Here is a 23,200-nt window from a genome sequence, read left to right on the forward strand (position 1 = left end):
CCAAGTGTTCAGGGTGAAGGCTGCAGCGAATTTACAAGTTGCGAAACAAAACAGCCGGTTGGTAAAAGCTGCCGTTTTTTGCTCTATTCTGTTTAATTACTGCGTTTTTACTTCCGACCTTTAAAGGCTGCGGAGGCGCACGTCTTTAACGTTCAGTTCACAAATCAACATTTACAGTGTTGGCTTTGAATTTTGAATTGAAAGCTCATCTTTATTTGGACGGAGCGAATATTATCAGAGCACTCGCTGAGACGGAGCCCCATCGTTTGGCGCCGAAGCGCTCCGGGACCGTCCGGCGTGGAGGGCGCTACATAAATCCAAGTTGTTCTTCTCGTTGTCCTTCATCCGCTGCACCGCCGCACAGTAAACTCAGGAGGAGTGAGTGGCGCTGAGTGCAGCCGAAATTAACAGTAACCAATTTTTTCTTTGGGGGGGGGTCACGTGTCCTGACACGTGCGGAAGCCCACCCCTGCGATTAAGAGTCTCCAAACCAAAGCTGAGATTTCCGTGGCATCCCATCGGCACACACGGAAATCCCAGGGACAGATTGTTGGGTTGGAACGCGCTCTCTCCCTCCCCGGAGGGACGGGTCCAATCCGCTTATCCAATTCCGGAGAGTATTGGGACGCCGGTTGGCCAGAGCCGAGGCGTGGGGTCCCCAGAGCGCACACTGGGACCGCCGGAGCGCACCAGACACTGGGACACTTGGTGACCGGGGCCGTGTGAGTGACAGTTGCTGGGGGGCGGGGCCGTGTGAGTGACAGTTGTTGGGGGGGCGGGGCTGTGTGAGTGACAGTTGCTGGGGGGCGGGGCTGTGTGAGTGACAGTTGCTGGGGGGCGGGGCTGTGTGAGTGACAGTCGCTGGGAGGGCGGGGCCGTGTGAGTGACAGTTACTGGGGGGCGGGGCTGTCTGAGTGACAGTTGCTGGGGGGCGGGGCTGTGTGAGTGACAGTTGCTGGGGGGGCGGGGCCGTGTGAGTGACAGTTGTTGGGGGGGCGAGGCTGTGTGAGTGACAGTTGCTGGGGGCGGGGCTGTGTGAGTGACAGTTGTTGGGGGCGGGGCTGTGTGAGTGACAGTTGTTGGGGGGCGGGGCTGTGTGAGTGACAGTTGCTGGGGGGCGGGGCTGTGTGAGTGACGGTTGTTAAGGGGGGCGGGGCTGTGTGAGTGACAGTTGCTGGGAGGGCGGGGCTGTGTGAGTGACAGTTACTGGGGAAGGGGCGGGGCTGTGTGAGTGACAGTTGTTGGGGGGCGGGGCTGTGTGAGTGACAGTTGCTGGGAGGGCGGGGCAGTGTGAGTGACAGTTGTTGGGGGGGCGGGGCTGTGTGAGTGACAGTTGTTGGGGGGGGCGGGGCTGTGTGAGTGACAGTTGTTGGGGGGGCGGGACGGGGCTGTGTGAGTGACAGTTGCTGGGGCGCGGGCCGGGGCTGTGTGACAGTTGCTGGGGGCGGAGCTTCGTGAGTGACAGTTGCTGTGGGCGGGGCTGTGTGAGTGACAGTTGCTGCGATTCGGGGCTGTGTGAGTGACAGTTGCTGGGGGCGGAGCTGTGTGAGTGACAGTTGCTGGGTGGGCGGGGCTGTGTGAGTGGCAGTTGTTGGGGGGGCGGGCCGGGGCTGTGTGAGTGATAGTTGCTGGGGGGCGGCGCTGTGTGAGTGACAGTTGCTGTGGGGGCGGGGCGGGGCTGTTTGAGTGACAGTTGCTGTGGGGGGGCGGGGCTGTGTGAGTGACAGTTGCTGGGGGGCGGGGAGGGCTGTGTGAGTGACAGTTGTAGGGGGCGCGGGGCGGGGGGGTTGTGTGAGTGACAGTTGTTTGGGGGGCGGGGCGGTGTGAGTGACAGTTGCTGGGCGCGGGCCGGGGCTGTGTGAGTGAGTTGTTGGGGGGCGGGGCCGTGTGAATGACAGTTGCTGTGGGGGCGGGGCGGGGCGGAGCTGTGTGAGTGACAGTTGCTGGGTGGGCGGGGCTGTGTGAGTGGCAGTTGCTGAGGGCGCGAGCCGGGGCTGTGTGAGTGATAGTTGCTGGGGGGGCGGCGCTGTGTGAGTGACAGTTGCTGGGTGGGCGGGGCTGTGTGAGTGGCAGTTGCTGAGGGCGCGAGCCGGGGCTGTGTGAGTGATAGTTGCTGGGGGGGCGGGGCTGTGTGAGTGAGTTGTTGGGGGGCGGGGCCGTGTGAATGACAGTTGCTGTGGGGGCGGGACTGTGTGAGTGACAGTTGCTGTGGGGGCGGGGCTGTGTGAGTGACAAATGCTGGGGGGGGCGGGGCGGGGCTGTTTGAGTGACAGTTGCTGTGGGGGGGCGGGGCTGTGTGAGTGACAGTTGCTGGGGGGGGCGGGGCTGTGTGAGTGACAGTTGCTGGGAGGGCGGGGCCGTGTGAGTGACAGTTACTGGGGGGGCGGGGCTGTCTGACTGACAGTTGCTGGGGGGCGGGGAGGGCTGTGTGAGTGACAGTTGTTTGGGGGGCGGGGCGGGGCGATGTGAGTGACAGTTGCTGGGAGGGCGGGATGGGGCTGTGTGAGTGACAGTTGCTGGGCGCGGGCCGGGGCTGTGTGAGTGACAGTTGCTGGGCGCGGGCCGGGGCTGTGTGAGTGAGTTGTTGGGGGGCGGGGCCGTGTGAATGACAGTTGCTGTGGGGGCGGGGCTGTGTGAGTGACAGTTGCTGTGGGGGCGGGGCTGTGTGAGTGACAATTGCTGGGGGGGCGGGGCGGGGCTGTTTGAGTGACAGTTGCTGTGGGGGGGCGGGGCTGTGTGAGTGACAGTTGCTGGAGGGCGGGGAGGGCTGTGTGAGTGACAGTTGTTTGGGGGGCGGGGCGTGGCGGTGTGAGTGACAGTTGCTGGGCGCGGGCCGGGGCTGTGTGAGTGACAGTTGCTGGGAGGGCGGGATGGGGCTGTGTGAGTGACAGTTGCTGGGCGCGGGCCGGGGCTGTGTGAGTGACAGTTGCTGGGGGGCGGGGCGGGGCTGTGTGAGTGTCAATTGCTGGGGGGGCGGGGCTGTGTGAGTGACAGCTGCTGTGGGTGGGTCTGTGTGAGTGACAGTTGCTGGGAGGGCGGGACTGGGCTGTGCTGTGTGAGTGACAGTTGCTGGGGGCGCGGCTGTGTGAGTGGCAGTTGCTGAGGGCGCGGGCCGGGGCTGTGTGAGTGACACTTGCTGGGGGCGGGGCTGTGTGAGTGACAGTTTCTGGGGGGCGGGGCTATGTGAGTGACAGTTTCTGGGGGGCGGGACGTGACTGTGTGAGTGGTGGTTGCTGGGGGGCGGGGCTGTGTGAGTGACGGTTGCTGGGGGGCGGGGCTGTGTGAGTGACGGTTGCTGGGGGGCGGGGCTGTGTGAGTGACGGTTGCTGGGGGCGGGGCTGTGTGTGTGAGTGACGGTTGCCAGGGGCCGGGCTGTGCGGCTCTCTGGCTGTGCTGGTGCGGGCGATGCTGCTGTGAGGCGGCGCCGCTGTGGTCTCCTCCTCCCTCACATGCGGCCTGTGCTGTGTGTGTGTGTGTGTGTGTGTTGATCAGCTGGGAGCGGCCCGGGTTGCGGTGAGTAAGGTAAGGCAGCTCGTGTCACTGTGTGTGGCGGGAAAGGCAGAGCCGGGCCACCCCCTGCCCCTACCCCAGGCTGGTGTGGGCCTTCCCCAGGGCAGGGAGGGCAGGGGGAGCCGTTCCGGGTTGCTGAGTGTCAGGCTGCCCCCCCCCCGGGGCCTGGTCACTTGTACCGTGAGGAGCGGATCCCCTCCGTGTTTCTGCCCCGAACTCACGATGGGAGAAGATTGTCATTGTAACGCAGGGCCTTTGGTCGCTCTGACTCTGACTCCTGACTCCCCGCTGGTGCAGCTCTTCAGCCCACATCCGATGTAAAGAGCTCCGACTTGTGCACAGTGTTTATATTTACCGACCAGGAGCAGTCGCAGTTCGGTTTGCCGGATCCGGTTTGTGTTGTAATAATAATATAATAATATAATAATAAACAATAATCCTTTGCGTCTGATACAACAACAACAACAACAGGATTTCATTTATAGAGCGCCTTTCACGTCGGGAGGACGTCCCGAGGCGCTGTACAGTTGGGTCGGGACCTGAGGAGGGGGGACATGGTCAGGGGGAGGGGAGAGAGGGAGGGGGCGAGGAGGGGGACATGGTGAGGGGGAGGGTGAGGGGAGGGAGTGGGCGAGGAGGGGGGCCATGGTCAGGGTGAGGGGAGGGAGGGGGCGAGGAGGGGGGACATGGTGAGGGTGAAGGGAGAGAGGGAGGGGGCGAGGAGGGGGGACATGGTGAGGGTGAGGGGAGAGAGGGAGGGGCCGAGGAGCGGGGACATGGTGAGGGGAGGGAGGGGGCGAGGAGGGGGACATGGTGAGGGTGAGGGGAGAGAGGGAGGGGGCGAGGAGGGGGTAGAGGGTCGAGAGGGGAGCTGAAGGCACGGTTGAAGAGAAAGGTCTTGAGACCGGCCTTGAAGGAGGAAAGGGAGGAAGCAAAGCGAAGACACGTCTTCTCTGCACCTCAAAGCACTTCACAGAATATACTGCAAAGTGAACCGACCGTGTATTTGTGGGCGAGACGTGTTGAAGCCTAATCTCGGGATTTATCATTTTTCGAGTTTTTGTTTAGATTCTTGTCAGCCGGTTAAGGTTCACTGTTTGAAGGACAGAGGCATCACAAGTGGGCATTTATTTACCTTTGGTTTGGGATTGTCATCTTAAGCTTACACACTGGAAATACACAATGGCAGCGAAACCACAAGTCCTGGAAACTATTGTTCATCTCTGGTAAACAACTGCCCGTTTGAAAAGTCTGTGCTATGCATACATTCTTTCCCTCACCCACAGCTGTATTGTGTGCGCCTCCGTCGCATGCCTCTGGCTCAGCAAACAAAATCAAGTGTTTGGTAAAGTGCTGAATATGAACTTAGTGTCATCTTGGCTCAGTTGGTAAGTGTAGCACTTTCGGCTCTGGGACAGAAGGTAATATATTCAAGTTCCAGTCTAGGCTGACGCTCCAGTGTAATGTTGGGGAGTACTACTTTGTTGGAGATGTTGTCCTTTGGCTGAAATGTTATTAATAATAATAATAATCCTTGCATTTGATATAGCGCTTTTCACGTTGAGAGGACGTCCCAAAGCGCTTCACAGAACACACTTTAAAGTGAATTGACTGTATTTTTTGTGGGCGAACTTGGCAGCCAATTGCGCACAGCAATGTCCCTCCCCCAAACAGTCATAGGTTGAAAATGACCACTTTATTATTGTTTTTGGTTTTGGAGGGATTATTATTAGGCTCTGTGTGGAGTGAGGAAACGTGCCCAAGGTTTCCCCCTCTGCCTGGAACTGAACTCAGGTCTTTCACTTGCAACCACTTCACTTAACCAATGAGCTACAGGACTCCCCAGGCATGTTCTGCCTGACTTCAGGTAGGATGAAAGATCCCGATATATTATTCTAAAAGAGAAATGTATTCTTCCTGGTGTCTTTTCGAGTAATCCTCCAGTTTAAATGTTTTGCTTCATGCCTGTTATTGTGTGCAAATTGACGACCATATTTCTCTTTGAAAAATCTGTCAAAAGCACTTGTTAGTAATTATCGTAAAGCACTTTGAAATATTTTAAAGCGCTTCAAAACAATTGCACTTTATTACTCAGACAATCAGCTTAAGTGCTGATGTGGGGGTTGAGTTCACAATCTTCTGGCCAAGAGGCACGAATGCTACCAACTGAGCTGACAGTTCCAAGTAATAATAATAATCCTTGCATTTGATATAGTGCCTTATCATGTTGAGATGACATGAATCAAATGTAAGGGTCTCAAACCGCTTCATAGAATATACTGTAAAGTGGATTGATTATATTTTGTGGGAGAATGCAGCAGCAAGTTGCGTAAAGCAATGTTCTACAAACAGTCACGGAGTGAGTGACTAACTACCTCTGTGGCCTCTTAACCCCCTACCAACCTGTCTGCTCCCTCCGCTCAACATATTCCGGCCTGCTTCGCATCCCCTGCCTTACTCGCCCCACCATTGGTTGGTGGGCTTTCAGCCTCTCTGTTCCCACCCTCCGGAAATCCATTGCACAGTCCGTTGCCTCCTTCAAGACCCATCTCAAGACCCTCCTCTTTGACCATGCCTTCAGTCACCCTCATACCTCTATTCTCCCCACCTTCCAACCCTCCTGATCCCATACCAGCTTGGGTGCGGATCCCTGACTGTTCAACACCTTGGGATGTCCTCCTAACTGAAAGGCTCTATACAAATGTAATTTGTTGTTGTGTCAAAGCACTTCACAAGATTTAATGTAAAGTGCAGTGTCTCTGTGTATTGTAGGAGAATTCAACAGCCAATTTGTGCACAGCAATATCCGACAAGTAGCCATAAAGTAAGTGAATGACCAATTTTATTTAGGGAATTTTTGGCCAAGACACCTGGAGAAATTCCCTTCCCTTTTGGAATATTAACATTTTTTTTAATGTCCCTCTGAAGAAGCAGATGGGCTAAGGTTAAATGTCTCATCCTAACAATGCAGCGCACCAGCACTCCATTGGAGTGTCATCTTAGACTATACAAGTTCCAAGTCCTGACGTGGAACACAAACTGATTCAGATACCAATTGAATCAGGTTGACACAAAAGAATGCTGGGCTCTATTACTAAATCATTTGAGTTTAGTTCTCCAGAAATCGTACTCAGGCCGTACAGTGCTCTGACCACATCTTTAATACTGCAAACAGTTCTGGTCACCACAATAATATGGGATTGCCCAGGCCCTAGAGGACAGCAACAAAGGTGATTCCAGTGTTCAAGGAACGATTAGACAAATCTTGAGACTCATCTCTTCAGTCTTGAGAGAACACGACTGAGAGGGAACCTTATAGAGGTTCTATTGGGTTAAGAGCAGGAGAGTGGGACTAGTTGGTAGCTCTTTGAAAAAGTCGGCAGAGACACGATGGGCTGAATGGCCTTTTGTGCTGTAAGATTCTATGATTCAATGATTCTAGGTGCATAAAAAATTAAATGGGATTGAAAAAGTACACCCACATCAATACTTTAGGATACAACAAGAAGAAATAGGTTTAGAGTTGTAAAGGGCAATCTTAGGACAAACCCTAGATAGTTTTTCTTTACCCAGTCTATAATTAATGAGTGGACCAGGTTGCCAGTCAAGGTGGTTGAGGCCAGGATATTTAAAAATCAGCTTGATGCTATGTTGGGTGGGACGTCAGGTTGGGTGTTCTGAGGTGGATGGTTCAAAAAGACTAAACAAAATTTTCTGTGAGCAGGGAGTTAGCATAGTCAAGCCAGGACATAACCTTTTGATTGGGGAAAAAAATCTAATGGTTTTATAGAACATAGAATGTAAGAGCAAGAGGTGATTTTAAACTGTTATAATTCAGTAGTTAGACCCCAACTAATGAAAATGGAAATGAGGGAAAATCTATTTCCACTGGTCAGTGATCAGTAAAAAGATGGCATAGGTTTAAGGTAATTGTAATTCTCAGTTTTACATAGAGGGTTGTTAGGATGTGGAATGCCCTACCTGGAACCATGATTGACACATAATCCATTTTAGCTTTTAAGAGGGAATTGGATAAATGTTTGAATAGGAGAAAATAGGTTTCATCTGCATTAAGTGTGACTTATGGTCAGAGGTGGCGATGTGGTGGGGGCGGCTGATGGGGCCGGGGCAGCAGTTGTGGCGGGGGCGGCCGATAGGGCAGGCGATGTGGCGAGGGTGATCGATGTGGCGGGGCCGGGCAATGTGGCGGGGGTGGAGGAAAGCAGTCCTGGCCAGGGACTGAATGTGGGGAAGGAAGCACAGCTGGGAATCAAACCTGACGTGTCAGTATAGTCTTTATGGGTTCCAAGTCCCAATGTGGGGTTGGAACTCAACCTTCTGACTCAGAGGCAAGAGTTCTACCAACTGAGCCAGACTGGCACACTGTTAGGGATGTGGGCAGGAGGATTGTGGAAATGCTGTTATTATTATTTTTATTGCATTGAGTCGATCTGTGGCAGTCTGGTTCCAGAGCAAGGTGGGTCCACGTACTCTTAATGACAGATCAGACAGTTTGCCTTGTCGGCAGGAACTGGGGGTAGGGATTCTTCCCACTCAGGTCCTGTTGACACTGGGGGCCAAATCTCTTAACAAGTTGGGTGGTGCCAGCTTGACAAGCAGTATAAAGCTTGCCAGACAGTGCTCTCATTGGCAATTGAGCATTTTTAGCCGGATAAACTCCAGCAGTTACACTTAATGCACACTCTGGGGTCCCTAAGCCTTACTATCCTGCCCCTAAAACTTTCCAGGATTAGGCGAGCACCCTCGAGGAGAGAGTGCACACTGCATTCTAGACAAACAGAATACGTAGCACTTTCATTAGTTTGGATATGCTTAAGCATAGTGATGGGTTTCCACATGTATCAGACGGATTAAAAAATATATAGTACCTTTTTACATAATATCTGAGTGCTTCACAAAATGCTTCATTAAGTACTAATGAAGTGAGTATTGCTTTATAGACTGGTTTTACATTCAGATGTTACTTAGCAACTGTTTCTGTGGCCAAATAACCTCGCAACTGCTTTGCAGTGCTACTTGCAGTTTTCCTGTGATGTTCTTCAACCACAAATATACCCAGATCAATACTCAACTCAAAGTCTTCAGTGGGTGATCTCTGAGATGAAAACTGGTTAACAGCTCATCTCATGAGACAAATTAAACCGTCTCAGTTGCTTAATGACTCTAGAGAGCAAAAGGCTGTAGCTGAACAAATGCTTATTGCCCTTTGGATAAAACACTATGAATTTTGAAAACAGCTCTGTAGCATCCTGTCAGGTGTATCACTGAGCGTTCAACCTTGTGTGGTAAGATAATGAATTCCTGGTAGTGCATTAGATGGAAATAACTCGTTACCTAGGATTTGTTACATATAGGATAGCAAATTACGGCGAAGTAAATCATCTGAAGCCCAAGTGTGTTATGGACTAGAAGCACGATCCAGCTTTCTCTCTCTCTCTCTCTCTGTGATTTATAATTGTTCACAGTAGGTATGTTATAATTTTCTCTCCCTTCCTGAAGTCATTTTGATTCTTTTGTTCCTTCTACTGAGATGCAACTCCATGAATGTCTGTTGAAAACAAAGCAAAAAATTGTGGGGGAAAGTTTTAGTGATACTTATTTAAACTCTGAGCTAAACATGAACTTGATTGATAGAGTTAGTGCAATATATTACCAATAGGCTATAAAGTTAATTTCTTATGGCGGGATAAATTGTTTACATGAGCTGAATTGCCAGTTTTGAAATGGATAATCTTTAAGTGTGTTGAAATACTTAGGTCGAAGTTGTTCTTGGAAAAGCATCACCAGACTTCAATGCAAATGAGTCATTCTTATGCCATCTCATTCTTCTGCTTTCCAAAGTTTCAATCAGCTGCAATCTTTTTCAACTTGCAGTAATAACGTGTCTCATCATTGACACAGTGGTACTTCTCTGCATATCAGACTCAAGGCTATTGTGAAGAAAGTGCACGTGATAAATGTGTCATTGATTTCCCTGCAGTTTCTTCAGCTTGGGTGGACTTGTGAGGGCTGCGCTGAGTTCATATGACCAAGCTTGTGGGCACACTTGGCAAACATATTGTGCATGGTTTACAAGCAAATGATTTGAATGTTCCTTGCTTTCTGAAACCTCTTTAGAGTTTCAGGGGCGGGAAAAAAAGGCAAGGAATCCTCATATTTTGTTTTGATCAGCTGGGAGTCTGACACATCCAGAATCAAAAATGATACAGCACAGAAGGAGGCCATTTGGCCTATCAACCCATCAAATCAGGCTGAGGTTTCCAAATATCTATGGCACTTACTCATGGACATTTCTGTGTGTTTGGAATGTAATGTGCACTCTCTTCCCGGAGGAGTGCACCTGCTTACAGAGTATAAGGTGCAGGTTGGCAAGAACCAAGGCTTGGGGACCCCAGAGTGTGCTTTGCAGTACTGCTGGAGTTCAACCAGTTAAAACCATGTAACTTGACTTTGAGAAAACTGTCTGGCAAGCTTCCCTTTGCTTGTCCAGCTCCACATTAGTCATGTGGAGTATAACCACCAGCATCGACTAGTTGTGCTGAATGGTCTTTTTCCATGCTGTGCATTAACAATAATCATACATAAATTGGTTTAGCAGCTTTCACATCGGGAGAACATCCCAAAGAGGTTCACAGGATATACTGTAATATGGAGTTACTGTGTTTTGTTAGTGAACCGCACAGGAATGTCCAAGAAGCAGGCATGGAGCGAGTGGCCAATTTTATTTGGGTAATTGTTGACAAGGATACCAGGAGAAACGCCCTTCTTTTTTTGAATGGAATTTACAATCTATTTCAATTTGTTTGCATAGATTATAAAGGTTCCCAGATCCCAGTCCTCCTCCCTGTATGAATTCATCAATAAACAAAGGAATACTGACCAGCAAGTTTAGCTAGGCTGAATTCTGGTTCCTACATCTGTGTACTGCTAAACCCTAACACCTTAATGACGTATTTTTAAAAAAAATTAGAAAAGATGCATACAAAAGAATACTCTTCTCTCCCCCTTGTTGTGATTAAGCACTCGTGGATCAGGTGCAAGATTAAAGAAAACAAAGCTCTCTCTGTCCTTCTCCGTGAGACGAGCAGCCTGCCCTTTGTGGCTGTGTGATTACGCAGTGCAGTCCCTCCTTCCACACACAGAAAGAGTTTATTGCAAACATGCTTATAGGTAGGGGGGAGTTGGGCGGGGCTAGAAAAAAAATCAGGTAAAGATGGTTCATACAGCATGGTTTTGATGTATTGCTTCCACATTCCTCCTGGACACCTCGAATATGCACCTATTTGTTTTACCAATCATGACGGGTACTATGTGTGGTACTATGTGTGTTATGTGACTTTCGCATTTATCAGTTTAATCTAATAACTAGCCCAGTGTGTGATTTTGATGCACTCTAAAAGATAATCAGATTAACCAGGTAAATTCTATAATGCAAACTCTTACTGAATATTCACCTATAGCTGTTCTCCACAGTGGCTGTTTCTAAAGCTGTAATGCTGTCTAGTTCCATGTTCTTAGCTGATGCTTAAATTACTTTTCTTGTGCTGCTAGCAGCAGAAAATAACTCCTTGAACCAAATGACCTTGAAGTACAATGTTAGACCTCTTCAGGAGATGGGAGAGAGAAAAGAAACAAAAGCACCCCTTTTCGTTTCAGTTAACCAGTGCTATTTGATGCTCATAATGGGTATCAAAATATTGTACTAAAAGGTGCACACAACCACTGGATCACACTCGGTTGTGATTTCCTCCCCCCAGGACCAGCTAGATGAACCCTATATTGAACCCTGTCCATTGCCATGTTTATGGTTAAATAATTCAGCCTCATGAAAATAACGGATAATTAGGTTGCTGGCACCTAAAGCACTGTAAGGGAGAGAGAGAAAGAAACAGAAGCAGTTTAAAAAAAAGGTGGGGGAAACACAGGGTCCCAGTCGGGTGTTTTATAGCCTTTTTTGTTTGGTTAGCATTATTATACAGTGGGCGTACTAGCTCCCGAAGCTGTGAAGTGCTGCAAATGAAATGGTTACAATGATAATGATGGTAGATTTGTGATGTATGTTTTCATATGACTTTTCTGTTTCTTGCATTAGGTGCTGCAGTTGCAGTGCATCTGAAGATGATTTTGCCCTTGGGTGTGTTAATTTTATCTGCCTCACAGATTCACGTCAGTTTCACTGTCTATTTTGTGGCTTTTCTTCATCTTTGGCCAGTGGAAGGCGACCTTATAGCTGTAAGTATGACAGACTATCTCCTTTGTAGAGAACTAGATGGCAGCGTGTGGTACAAACAAGTTTGATTGATGATTATATTAATAATATAAAAATACAATTTACATTTATAGATGATTATTATGTTTTTTGTTGGTGTCAGTGCTTATTTCTTATCCTTTTGCATCTGTCAATGTCCACAAAATAGACACCGAGATAAGGCTCTTTATCAAATGCAAGTCTTATTATATTATTATAAAGTAGCTCGCTGTGTTGCTCCTCAAATTCAAAGAAGTGAAAGTGTGTCTGCATCCCAACCAGTTGCACCTCTTTCCCATAATCAGCTGGAAAGACCAACAATGCAGCCAGCAGTTCGTAGCTGTCTTGAAGTCTTTGAAAAGCATTCAGAAACTGTTTTAATTTCTCAACCAGAAACCACTCACTCCAGAAACTAATTCTGGCAAATTACAACTTTGTATAATCAGGCGGACAGAACCGTGATTTAATGTCTCGTTTGACGCAAAACAGCTCCAACAGTGCAGTGCTCCCCCAAGGCAGAGAGAAAGGCAGAGAGAAAGAAACAGAAGCAATTTAGAAAAAAAGGTGGGGGAAACACAGGGTTGAAGTCCCAGTGGAGTGTCAGCTGAGACTATATGAGTTTCATGTCTCGACGATAGATTACTACATTAATACTAGATGAATACTGTACGCTTGTAGTTCAAAAAAATAGCAATTAATTGTTAATTTGGAAAATTGGAAAAAACAGCAAATACCAAATTTTACCAAATAAAACCTGGAAACTGGCAAACCTAAGTATGAGTACAGGTATTGTGTTGAAGTAGAGTAACACGATTAGTTGTCTTGATGCATATATTTTCAGGGTTCCAATGGCAAAGATAAGTGTGTAATGATTTGTGTGAATTCTAATTCTTAAATTTTCAGCATTCCATTGAAAACAGAACGCAGAATTTTGACGATCTACCATCAAGATTTGGTTACCGCCTTCCTAAAGATGGTCTACAGGTAATGTTCATGTCTGTTTTAATTTAATTTATTTTTTCATCTTCTCACCTGCAGTATAAAATTCCTTAACCTTCCCTGTCTATCCCTCAGACTAACCAAATCTGTGCACAGCCTTGGCCTCAGATTTGATCCCCAGTCATCCTTCCTATCCCACATTCAATCCCTGACCAGGACTGCCTCCCTTCACCTCCTCCACTTCGCCCCATTTTACTTCAGACGCCACTGAAACCCTCATACATGCTTTTGTCACTGAGCTGGGGCTTAGAATCAAGGACAGATTGCAGAGGTAGGGAGCATCTTTTCACAAAAAAGGCTAGTGAAAATCTGGAACTCTCTCTGAAAAGACTGTGGATGCTGGATCCATTCAAATTTTCAATACAGAGGTGGACAGATTGATGTTAGGTAAGGGTATCAATGGATATAGGGCAAAGGGGATCAGCCACGATTCCATGGTGGAACGGGCTTAAGGGACTGAATAGCCTAATCCTGTTCCTATGTTCCTAAAGTTGCTTTGCATCTAGGGTTCTGATGAAGCAGCCACTGCTACCTGCAATCGTATTAGTTTTGTTATTAATCATTGTGGGAAATTTCAGGACAGATACCAGGAAGATTACTTTATTTGGAGGGTAATTCATGACTGGAATAGGTAACCAGTTAGAGTGACTGAGCCCAGGACGATGGCTCAGTAAAATAAAATCTCGGGAGGAGAGTAGGATGAGTAGTCTGGACGGATGAAATGAAATAGACCTTGGGGCTGCCTTGGGGCTGAATCTCTTGTAATCTTGTGTGAGTGGAAATGTGGAGAAATAAATTCTTCTCATTTTCCTTTGCTGAGTGTGCAATTAATGGACTAAATTGAAGCCTCTGTGGTCTTCATAGCACTGAATTTTTCATGTCTAAGTGGCTTCTTTGTTCATGCGATCTGTATTTGTACTTTGTGCCAACAGTTCTAGAAGATGTTTTGTTTGGGATGATTTCCAAGGTCATGGATTAGTCAAATTCAGCCTTGAAATGTTCTCAGATGTTTCTTCATGTGAAAATCATATTATAACAATAATCCTTGTATTTGATATCGAGCCTTATCACGTCTTCAAGACGTCTCAAAGCACTTCACAGAATATACTGTAAAATGAATTGGCCGTATATTTTGTGGGCGAAACGCGGTATTCAATTGTGCACAGCAGTATCCCAGAACCAGTCGTGGATTGAGTGACCAAATTATTATTTTTTTGAAGAAATTATTGCCATCGGAAAAGCGATTTGACTTAACCACCGGGTTCCTACTTACTGCTAGGTTAACAGGGGTGTGTGGAACAAGGAAACTTGCCCAACGTTTCGCCCTGCCTGGGAATCAAACCCAGGTCTTTCGCTTGTGAGGCGAGTGCTCTAACCACTAAGCTTCAGGAATCTAATTCGCCCCAGATGAGACAACAACAAAATTACATTTGTGTAGTGCCTTTCACGTCGGGAGGATATCCCAAGGAGCTGGACCATGCCTACTTCACCAATTGATAGCCCTGTGCGTCTCTGAACACTGCTTCTTTAACTGAATGCCCCCCAGCTCGGCATCATGCTCCACCGCTGTCAAGCGCTCTGGGACGCTACCCTGCATGAGGGGTGCTATATAAATGCGAGTTGTCGTTGTTGAACACGCACTTTTTCTCCACCAGCTGAAGTTATTATTTCCTGTCAGCAGGGGACACTGGTATCTTTATTTTTTTAGGTCTTTTCAGACTATGCGTCGCTCCTATGAAGAGGAGCAGAAGTTTCATGTGTACTTGATACCTCGCATGAGGTAGAGATTCAAATGGATAAATCCGTGTCTCAAGCAAATAAATCTTGTGATTCGTCTTGTGAAGGTGGGTGGGGGGAGGATGATGCATGCCATCGATCCTCTTTCCTAACCCCACGTTAATTATTTTCTCCCCAGATTATGTAAACAACAGAGACTTGTGTGCAGCCAATTTCCAGGCATCTGCTGATACCAATTCTGTACCAGATAGAAAATGAGTGGATTGAGGTCATTAAAGTGGATTCAATGACCTGAATCCACCAATTTTCATGCACATTAGTGACGCTTTCCTGTCTTTGCACTAACCATCGCAGGGTAGACTTCAGAGGTAGGAACATCTGCCTGTCTTTCCTTGTCCCTTGAATTAGGACAGTTTTAGTACCTCCACTATTCTCTGCAGTTTTTTTAAACCAACCCTCTTTGTAATATAAGACATAGGTTTATTCAAACCTATGCACTCATAAATTTTCATTGCGTGAATGACATTCCCTTTAAGCTAATGACAGTTCACAGAGTTAGCAAAACAAAAGCCAATTAGATAGTTTGCTCACGTACACATGTAATGACACACAACTAACATTGAGGAAAAACTATAAACACTACTTAAAACACTATAGCGAAGAGATGTCTTTAAAACTGTATTTCTTTTACTTTGTGTTACATTTAAAATAAATCAGGACATAAGTCATAGAAAGGTCAGTTTCATAGTACTGTAGTACTAAATGGCATTTTCACAGCCTGCCAATAATTTTTGTTTCAATGAGGTAAAAAACATTATATTTTAGAATTCAAGTTAAATATTGCGACTCAGTATTATCCATTGAGTCTGCATCATTTTTGGATGACTAGGAATTGTGCAGTCAGAGTAATGATTCATGCAAATTGGTATATTTGAGCGTGGACACAATCACAATGGACATTTCCAGGTATAGTATTATGTTCCTTTTTTTTACGGTGTGGCTCTCAAAGTGCACAGTGTTAACTTAAATGGCCTTTGTGGCCAGTTGAGTTTGAAATCCTGTTGTAGAAGGACGAGCTCAAAAATCACACCAAGTTCCTCATCAAGAGGTTGTAGTAACATGATATATCCTGATGGGTGCAGTGTTGGTTTATCTTACTAGGTAAGATGTGTGCGTATTTACCAATAAACCTATACTATATAATTGCACCTTTTGTGGTGTAAGGACTGAGTTGTTTGTAAAACACCAAACTGATCTTTGAATTGGTTGTTAATTATGGAAATATAATCATCTACTCAAAAAAATTAAAGTACATTAAAAAGCAGCTGAATCAAAGCTATCGCTTCTATTAAGATTTTTTTTGTTAAAGGAATAAACAATCCAGGAGGTTTAGATAAACCTCTCAGGATTGTTGGCAGAAGAATCAGGTTAGAAGAAATTTCTCCCAGAGGGTTCTTAGCACAGGTGGCTATTGAGGCTGTATCAATAGAATTATTCTGAAGCATCTGGATATGCACCTGAGCAGTAAACACATTAAGGGATATAGGGACAGAAATGGGATTAATAAATACAAGGCTGACTTTAAAAATAAAGTGGTAGCAGTGACAAGACATGATGGCCGAATGCCAGCATCTATGACATCCTATAACAAAATTAGTTTGGTTTGTGAAAGTTATCTACATCTTCCTCCTCAAGAAAAACTTTTGAGTTATTAACTAAATATCACTTTAAGAGCACTTATTTTATATGCATAATATAAGTCAGGTTATTTATAATACCACAGCATTGGTATTCCATAATATTGAGTCTTGTCTGTCACCTTTACCTACTGTAAAAGCCAATCCCATGATTTGACAATTAGTTTTCAGTCACAGGATTGAGTTGCATCTCTCAGCAAGTCATATAACGACTGTGAAGATGTAGCCCTGGATTGTATTGTAAATAGAAATTTGTACCCAGGCACAGAAACTTGTGCTAATTACCAATTTGGAAACAGCAGGATGTGAGAATTTTAATTTAGATGTTTGGAAGCAGAGAATATTGGTAATTTACCAGTTTAAAGTACAGAAATACTTACACTTACAGTTCTATTTATTGTAGTACTGCAATATGTTCTGGATTTATGATGTGGGATATGAAGTTCCATTGGATCCTGTGATTAAATTTATGAATAAGGGAAAAGGTGTGGGGGGACCAGAGGGGTAAAAAGCCATTCAGAAATTGGCACAGCCTTTACTCTACACAGAAGCTGATGAAAATTAGTTATCATTGCTTAGTGATGCACCAAATCCCTTGCATATGGTAACCACCTTCCAGCAGCTCCATCAATCTATTCTACCCAGCCCTAAAACTATTGTTTTGGGTCCATAAAATTCATGTTACAATGGGTCCGTGGTATAAAATGGATGTCAGTCGTGCTTCCTGTGACAGAGCACAAGAAGCCAATATTCTCTGATTTCAGGCATCAAAGTTGAAATTTTCAAAGCCCGTTGATTCCAAATTGGTAATTATAACACAGTTTTGTGGCCTGGTGTACATTTCCATTTACCTATCGGGCAGCTGAAATTTGTGAGAGCAATCACAGTTAACCAGCCAGACGTGTGCCAAACCTCTGCTGCATAATATTAGTGACATGATCTCACACAGGAATAATTCTGTTTGACCATTTGTCCTTGCTGGGAGTCTTCTTCTCCACCGCCTCTTCTCTCAGCTCCACTTTCAAGGTTCTGTTCATGACTGGGTTCACTCTTTCCCGTCGTCTCCACTTTGTATCTGCAAACGGCTTCTCCTGCCCTTGCACAGTGACGTTCCTCGGGGCTCTGTCCTCTTTAATCTTTAAATGCCCCCGCTCAGTAGTGTCACCTGCAGACATGGGGTAATTTCCGCACATCTGCCGACGACACCCAACTCCAATCTCTCTGCCTTCACCCTAGACTCCAGGACACTGCTGTCTTGATGGATTGTCTCAGATATCAAGTCCTGGATGAAAGCCAACTTTCTCCAATTAAATGTTGACAAAACAGAGACCCTCCTGCTTGGCTCCAGTCAGCGGCTCCACCTCAGGCGCTGTCAGCATCACTATTCATGAATGCTCTCTACACCTCGCTGAGCCAGTACGGAACCTTGGTGTCTTGTCCGATCATCATTTGTTTTTTAAATTCCACAACCATGCCATGACCCATTCTGCCTTCCCCCACCTCCGCAACATTGCCCGGCTCCATCATTGCCTTTCCCCTCAGGCCACCTTCATCACGTCCAGGCTTGACTCTGCTAACTCCTTGCTCGCCGGACTTCCCAACTCTTCCCTCCACTGGCTGCATATTATTCAGACCTCTGCAGCTCATGTCCTTTTCCCACACCAAGCTCCAAGAGCACAACACCCCCATCTTTGCCCAGCTTCACTGGTTCCCCATTCAACAGAGGTTAAGATCCTTTTCCTGTCAAAGCTCTCTATAGTCTTCCTCCTAGCTCTGTGACCTACTGACGGTAAGGGTTTATAGATGACTTCATACACAATCCAGTGAAAAATCCCTTCCTGACGGTAATGAAGTGTGATGTACTCAGAAGTCACAACAATATGGCCACTGGATTTGACATAATCTTTTGAAAATTAGGAGAGAAAGGTAGCAAACCTAGGAAGGAAAGTGAGAGAGGAATATCATGGGACATCAATCAGCTGAGAAGTTACCCAATGAGGAATTCCCTACAATTCACTTGGATCAGTATTATTTCACTGGACAATGCTTTTCTTGCATGTGATATCACTATTGAGACCTAAACTGATGCTATTGGCATCACCATTTCATATAGCAGCAATGCACAGCCGTTGCTTCACTGGTAGCTAATTGAGGATTTGGTGCTTGATTTTCAGAAGCACACAGCACTATAGCATAAAAGAGAAAAGTGGATGTAGCAGACTCTTTCTGCTCCTCCCCCCCCCCAGTTAAAGCTTAAATGCTTTGTTTTGAACGCATAGCAAAATTATTAAGGGTGAGTTATGTGGGCTTTATTGGTAAGAGAGCCTCAAGCCATGCATGATGTATGGTATAGTGAGGTCTTTCTAATAAAATACATGAGTATTGCATTGAACAAAAGGCTGACCTTGTTTCCTGTCACAAAGCTGACCCTGGTTTTATTCCCTTGACCCCAGAAATATTTTCATTCTTCTCGTTGTTTGCTTGTATTCAAAGCATCTGACAAAAGGCAATAAAATTAGGGGCACTGTAAATGCTGACACTGACCTCATTTTTTGCTGTGTCTGTCGCCATGAGGATGAGCCCATGGGGTACAGAAATTCTTGTCCTGATTCACTATTTCCTGACCTGGGAAAGCTGTAATATAATCAAGAGGTTTAGATGAGATCCCAAGGCATGAGAGTAAAGTTTAGTTTTAATGTATTTGACCCAGAAACTGTTGTTTTAAAGTTTTCCTTTGGGAAATACTCAAAAAAATACTGTAACAATCTTAACCTCAACTGCATTCCTTGATGTTTACTTCCTTGTATGTCTGTCATTTTTAATGGCTTTTTTTCTAGACCCTTTTCTGTGGTCTTTGTTCACCTCCAACTCTAATTTGCAAAATGACGCAGAAACCCCCCCCCTCCCCCATTGGTAGATATAACAATAATATTATTAATAATTATTATGCATACTTATTTTTATTACGATAATAATCAACAACAAAATTACATTTGTATAGCGCCTTTCACGTTGGGAGGATGTCCCAAGGTGCTGGACAGTCAGTGTTTCGGACCCGAGCAGGGGGTCAGGATTGTTGATTGTGGAGGGCAGGGAGAAAGCAGGTTGATCGAAAGCACAGTCGAAAAGGAGAGTCTTGAAGGAGGCAAGGGAGGGGCAAGGTGGAGGGACTGTAGGATGGAGTTACAGAGGATGGGGGCAGAGTGGCAGAAGGCCCACCTGCAAACAGTGGGGCGGGCGAGGTGGGGAATGTGAAGCAGGCCAGAGCCCGCTGAGCGGAGGGAGCAGGCAGGATGGAAGGGGGTCAGAAGGTCTCAGAGATAGAGGAGAGTAAGACCATGGAGGACCTTGAAGGTGAGGACAAGGATCTTGAACATGTATCCTCTGTGAGATGGGAAGCCAGTGGATTCGAGCAAGGATGAGGGTGATAGGGTCACAGAGCCAGGTGCAGGAGAGGACAAGGGCTGCAGAGTTCTGGATGATCTGCAGCCTCTGGAGGGAGGAGTTGGGGAGGCCAACAAGCAAAGAGTTTGCATAGTCAAGCCTCAATGTTATGAATGTATGAGGGTGTTGGCAGCCTGCGGTGTGAGACAGTGGCGGAGCCGGGCGATGTTGTGGAGTTGGGGGAAGGCAGAGCGGATCATGTCATGGATGTGGGGTAGAAAGGATAGTTGAGGACGCCAAGGTTCCAGACTGGTTTAGTAAGTTTGATTGTGCAACTGTGGATGGTGATGCTGTCAGCGCCTGAGGTGTGGAGGCACTGACGGGAGCCAATCAGGAGGGCCTCGGTCTCGTAGACATTCAACTGAAGAAAGTTAGCTCTCATCCAGGACTTGATGTCTGACAGACATTCTGTCAAGGCAGCAGTGGTCCTGGAGTCAAGGGTGGAGGCAGAGAGGTAGAGTTGGGTGTCATCCGCATACATGTGGAAGTTGATCCCATGTCTGTGGATGATGTCATCAAAAGGGAGCATATAGATATTGAAGAGGAGGGGACCAAGGTCTGAGGAACACCGCATGAGACAGTCCGGGGGCTAGAGGAGAAACCGTTTGTGGAGATAAGGGGAGACGGTGTGAGAGGTACGATCTAAACCATTCAAGGACAGATCTGTGAAGGTTGAGGTGAGAGGAGAGGCGGTAGATAAGGATAGAGTGATCAATGGTGTCGAAGGCAGCAGAGAAGTCAAGGAGGATGAGTACTATACCAAATGTAATCCTTTCAAGTTGGGAGGGCATCCCAACGTATTTCACAGGATAAAGTGTAGTGACTGTTTTTTTCTGGGTAATTGCAGCACAGTTGCGCACAGCTATGTCCTACAAACAATTGTGACATGAATGACCAACTTTATTAGAGGAAAATAATAATAGTAATCCTTGGATTTGATATAGTGCCTTATCACATTATTAAGACATCTCAAAGTGCTTCATATGCTGCACTGTAAAGTATATGAAAAGAACAAACCAAACTTTCCAGAAGCTGCTTTAAGTGATTGTCATGGGACATAGGAATTCAATTCAAGGACAGAGGTGATGGATAGTAAGACTCAGTTGTTAGTTGATGAAGGATTAAGTGTTGAGTCATTAAAAGTGAGATTTGATAGCTGTTGGTTGGAACTTGTTAGAGATGTGAAAGATTGGATGGAGTGAAAGTTATTGATGTGATGAAGGAAGAGGGAGCCCTGGAATATTTCCATGTTGCTAATGGAGAAGTTAAAGTTTACTATATTTAAATTGCAATGCAGAAATTCATAACTTTATCCATTTTCTTCCGATTAAATCCCATAATAAAACTGATCATTTGCTTCATGTGGTACATTGCTGTGCACAAATTGGTTGCTGCATTCACCTACAAATACACAATTACTACGCTTTATTGTAAAATCCTATGAAGTGCTTTGAGATGCTGGGATGTGGAATGCCCTAATAAGTAAAGTGGTAGAGGCAGAGTCCATTTGTGGGTTTCAAGAGGGAAGGAGAAGCGTGGCGGAGTTTTGTATGAGCTGGACCTTGTGGTTGATGGAACTGGGGTGACCGGCACAGAGAGAATTTGAGAAATTAAGGCAGGAGATGAAGACGTGGATGAGGCTTTATGCGACAAAGCAAACATGTTCACCCAACATTTTAAAATGTCCACATTTTATTGACTGTCTAGAGATTGTTGTTCTGTAATCTGCCACAATGATATTCTATTATAGATTTAGCAAGGACTTGATCAATTGATCAGCTTTTAAAATAGTTGAGACTCATCTCAACCGCAATGAAAGAACCTTATCTTGACCAGGTCACAAAATTACAGTCACTACACTTTACAGTGTATTCTGTGAAGCGCTTTGAGACGTCCCGACGATGTGATAAGACACTATGTCAAATGCAAGGATTATTTATTATAGTTTTCCCCTGTGATAGTGAAATAAGCTGTTTTACATTAAGTTATAAATGCAAAAGTGTTCCATTGCTCCATAGATCTTGATCAGTTGTGTCGTCATAATAATTACGTTATGGAAAAACATATTCAAAATGGATATACTTCATTTGTTTGTTTTCGTGATTGATGACTGCCGCTCATCTCAAAGGGTGACACACTACACAATTAACTGGATTGAATGTTCGCAAAGATTTTCTGAAGTAGGTTATAAATGGCTCCAGTTGGCACTATTCCCAGTATCTCTTGTGTTAGATTGAAAACTGTGAGGTATTGCAGGGTTTAATGCTGCATAGTAGAGGGTACCAATACATCAATGTACTTTAGTACTAATGCAGTCACAGGTTAAGGTTTTCCCTAAGGAGATTTTTTACTTTTAAAAGATGAATTACACTATATGAAAAGTCAAAAAGACNAAAAAAATATTTTTCATAATTGACCAAGAATGTTTCAGATCAGTAGCTTGTTAAGCTAAGATGCAAGTACAGCCTTTTTCTAGATACTTGACAATAAAAAGCTTGTGTGTATTACTCTAAATATTTGCATATGGAAACCAGGTTTAGCAACCAAGTGATGTCATCTTGGGGTCAAGAACACTGTTTTCCTGTGATGCTGGCAATTGTCATTCCATCATGCCAGTGTGCTGAATGGAAATACAGGAGTTGTAATGTGGTGATACTTTGGCCCACAAAATACACACACTTTACAATATATCCTGTGAAGCACTTTGAGATGTCTCAATGATGTGATCAGGTACTATATCAAATGCAAGGCTTAAACAAAATGCAGTACTTATGACTGCTTCGAAAGGAAACCATGGATAAGAAACCATATATTGGAGCATAATTTTGGATGATGTCCAGGACATAAACTGAAATTCTACAGTATTTACTTCTGATAGCTTTATATACAGGAATGAATTGTCAAACTTTCATCACAAACTTTATTCTCTCTTTTTTGAGCCTCTTCTGGCTCCTGCCCTTTATGTTATGTGAATAGTTTTAGATTCTTGTCTACTTGCTCATAAAAGTGCGGTTATGTGAGTCACATACTCTGATATTTTACCACCACTCCTGATCCCAATCACCAGCTCGGATGCGGATTCCTGACTGTCCAGCGCTTTGGGACCTGATGTGAAAGGTGCTATACAGATTTAATTTGTTGTTGATATTTTTTCAGCAACCAGCTACCAACCTGTAAAGCTTCCAAATTGATCTTTTTTGACGCTAAACCAGTGAATGTGGTCTCCAGCAGGGTTTGCACAAATATCAAATCCATTTTGAAACTTGTGGCTTAAACAAAATGCTGTTGCAGCAGTAAAACAGACATTTACTGTGATTTCCAGGCTAGTCCAAAAGGAATTATTGTCGGCAGCTAAGTATGTATTCCATAGGGTAGGGAACAGGATAGCAGAAGCTGCTTGGGAGTACATCTCCAATTCATCAAAGATTCCATTCAGCTTATCAAATACATTATTGGTCTTCACACATCATCTTGTGTGGTGTTTTATCCAGATCAGACATCTATTCTAATCTCACTCTGCTGTTCCCTGCCCCCACTCCATGTA

The 23,200-nt window shown here is 45.6% G+C and overlaps 1 protein-coding gene across 4 annotated transcripts in view; it reads left to right on the plus strand.

Moving 5' to 3' along the window:
- The window catches only part of rnf13 (ring finger protein 13), a 100,378-nt gene continuing 77,178 nt past the window's right edge, over window positions 1-23,200 (plus strand). Inside the window, exons 1-3 of one of the 4 annotated variants that reach the window (XM_007902457.2) lie at window positions 1-57; window positions 11,624-11,763; window positions 12,683-12,763. In XM_007902457.2, coding sequence (XP_007900648.2) covers window positions 11,650-11,763; window positions 12,683-12,763 — 195 coding nt within the window. In that variant the 5' untranslated portion in view covers window positions 1-57; window positions 11,624-11,649. Of the gene's footprint in view, window positions 58-3,335; window positions 3,523-3,695; window positions 3,903-11,623; window positions 11,764-12,682; window positions 12,764-23,200 lie in introns of those variants that run through there. The other 3 variants (XM_007902455.2, XM_007902456.2, XM_007902458.2) reach the window with 3 other exon arrangements.

This window comes from Callorhinchus milii, unplaced genomic scaffold, assembly GCF_018977255.1.
Source record: "Callorhinchus milii isolate IMCB2004 unplaced genomic scaffold, IMCB_Cmil_1.0 Scaffold11, whole genome shotgun sequence".
NCBI classification, from domain to species: Eukaryota; Metazoa; Chordata; class Chondrichthyes; order Chimaeriformes; family Callorhinchidae; genus Callorhinchus; species Callorhinchus milii.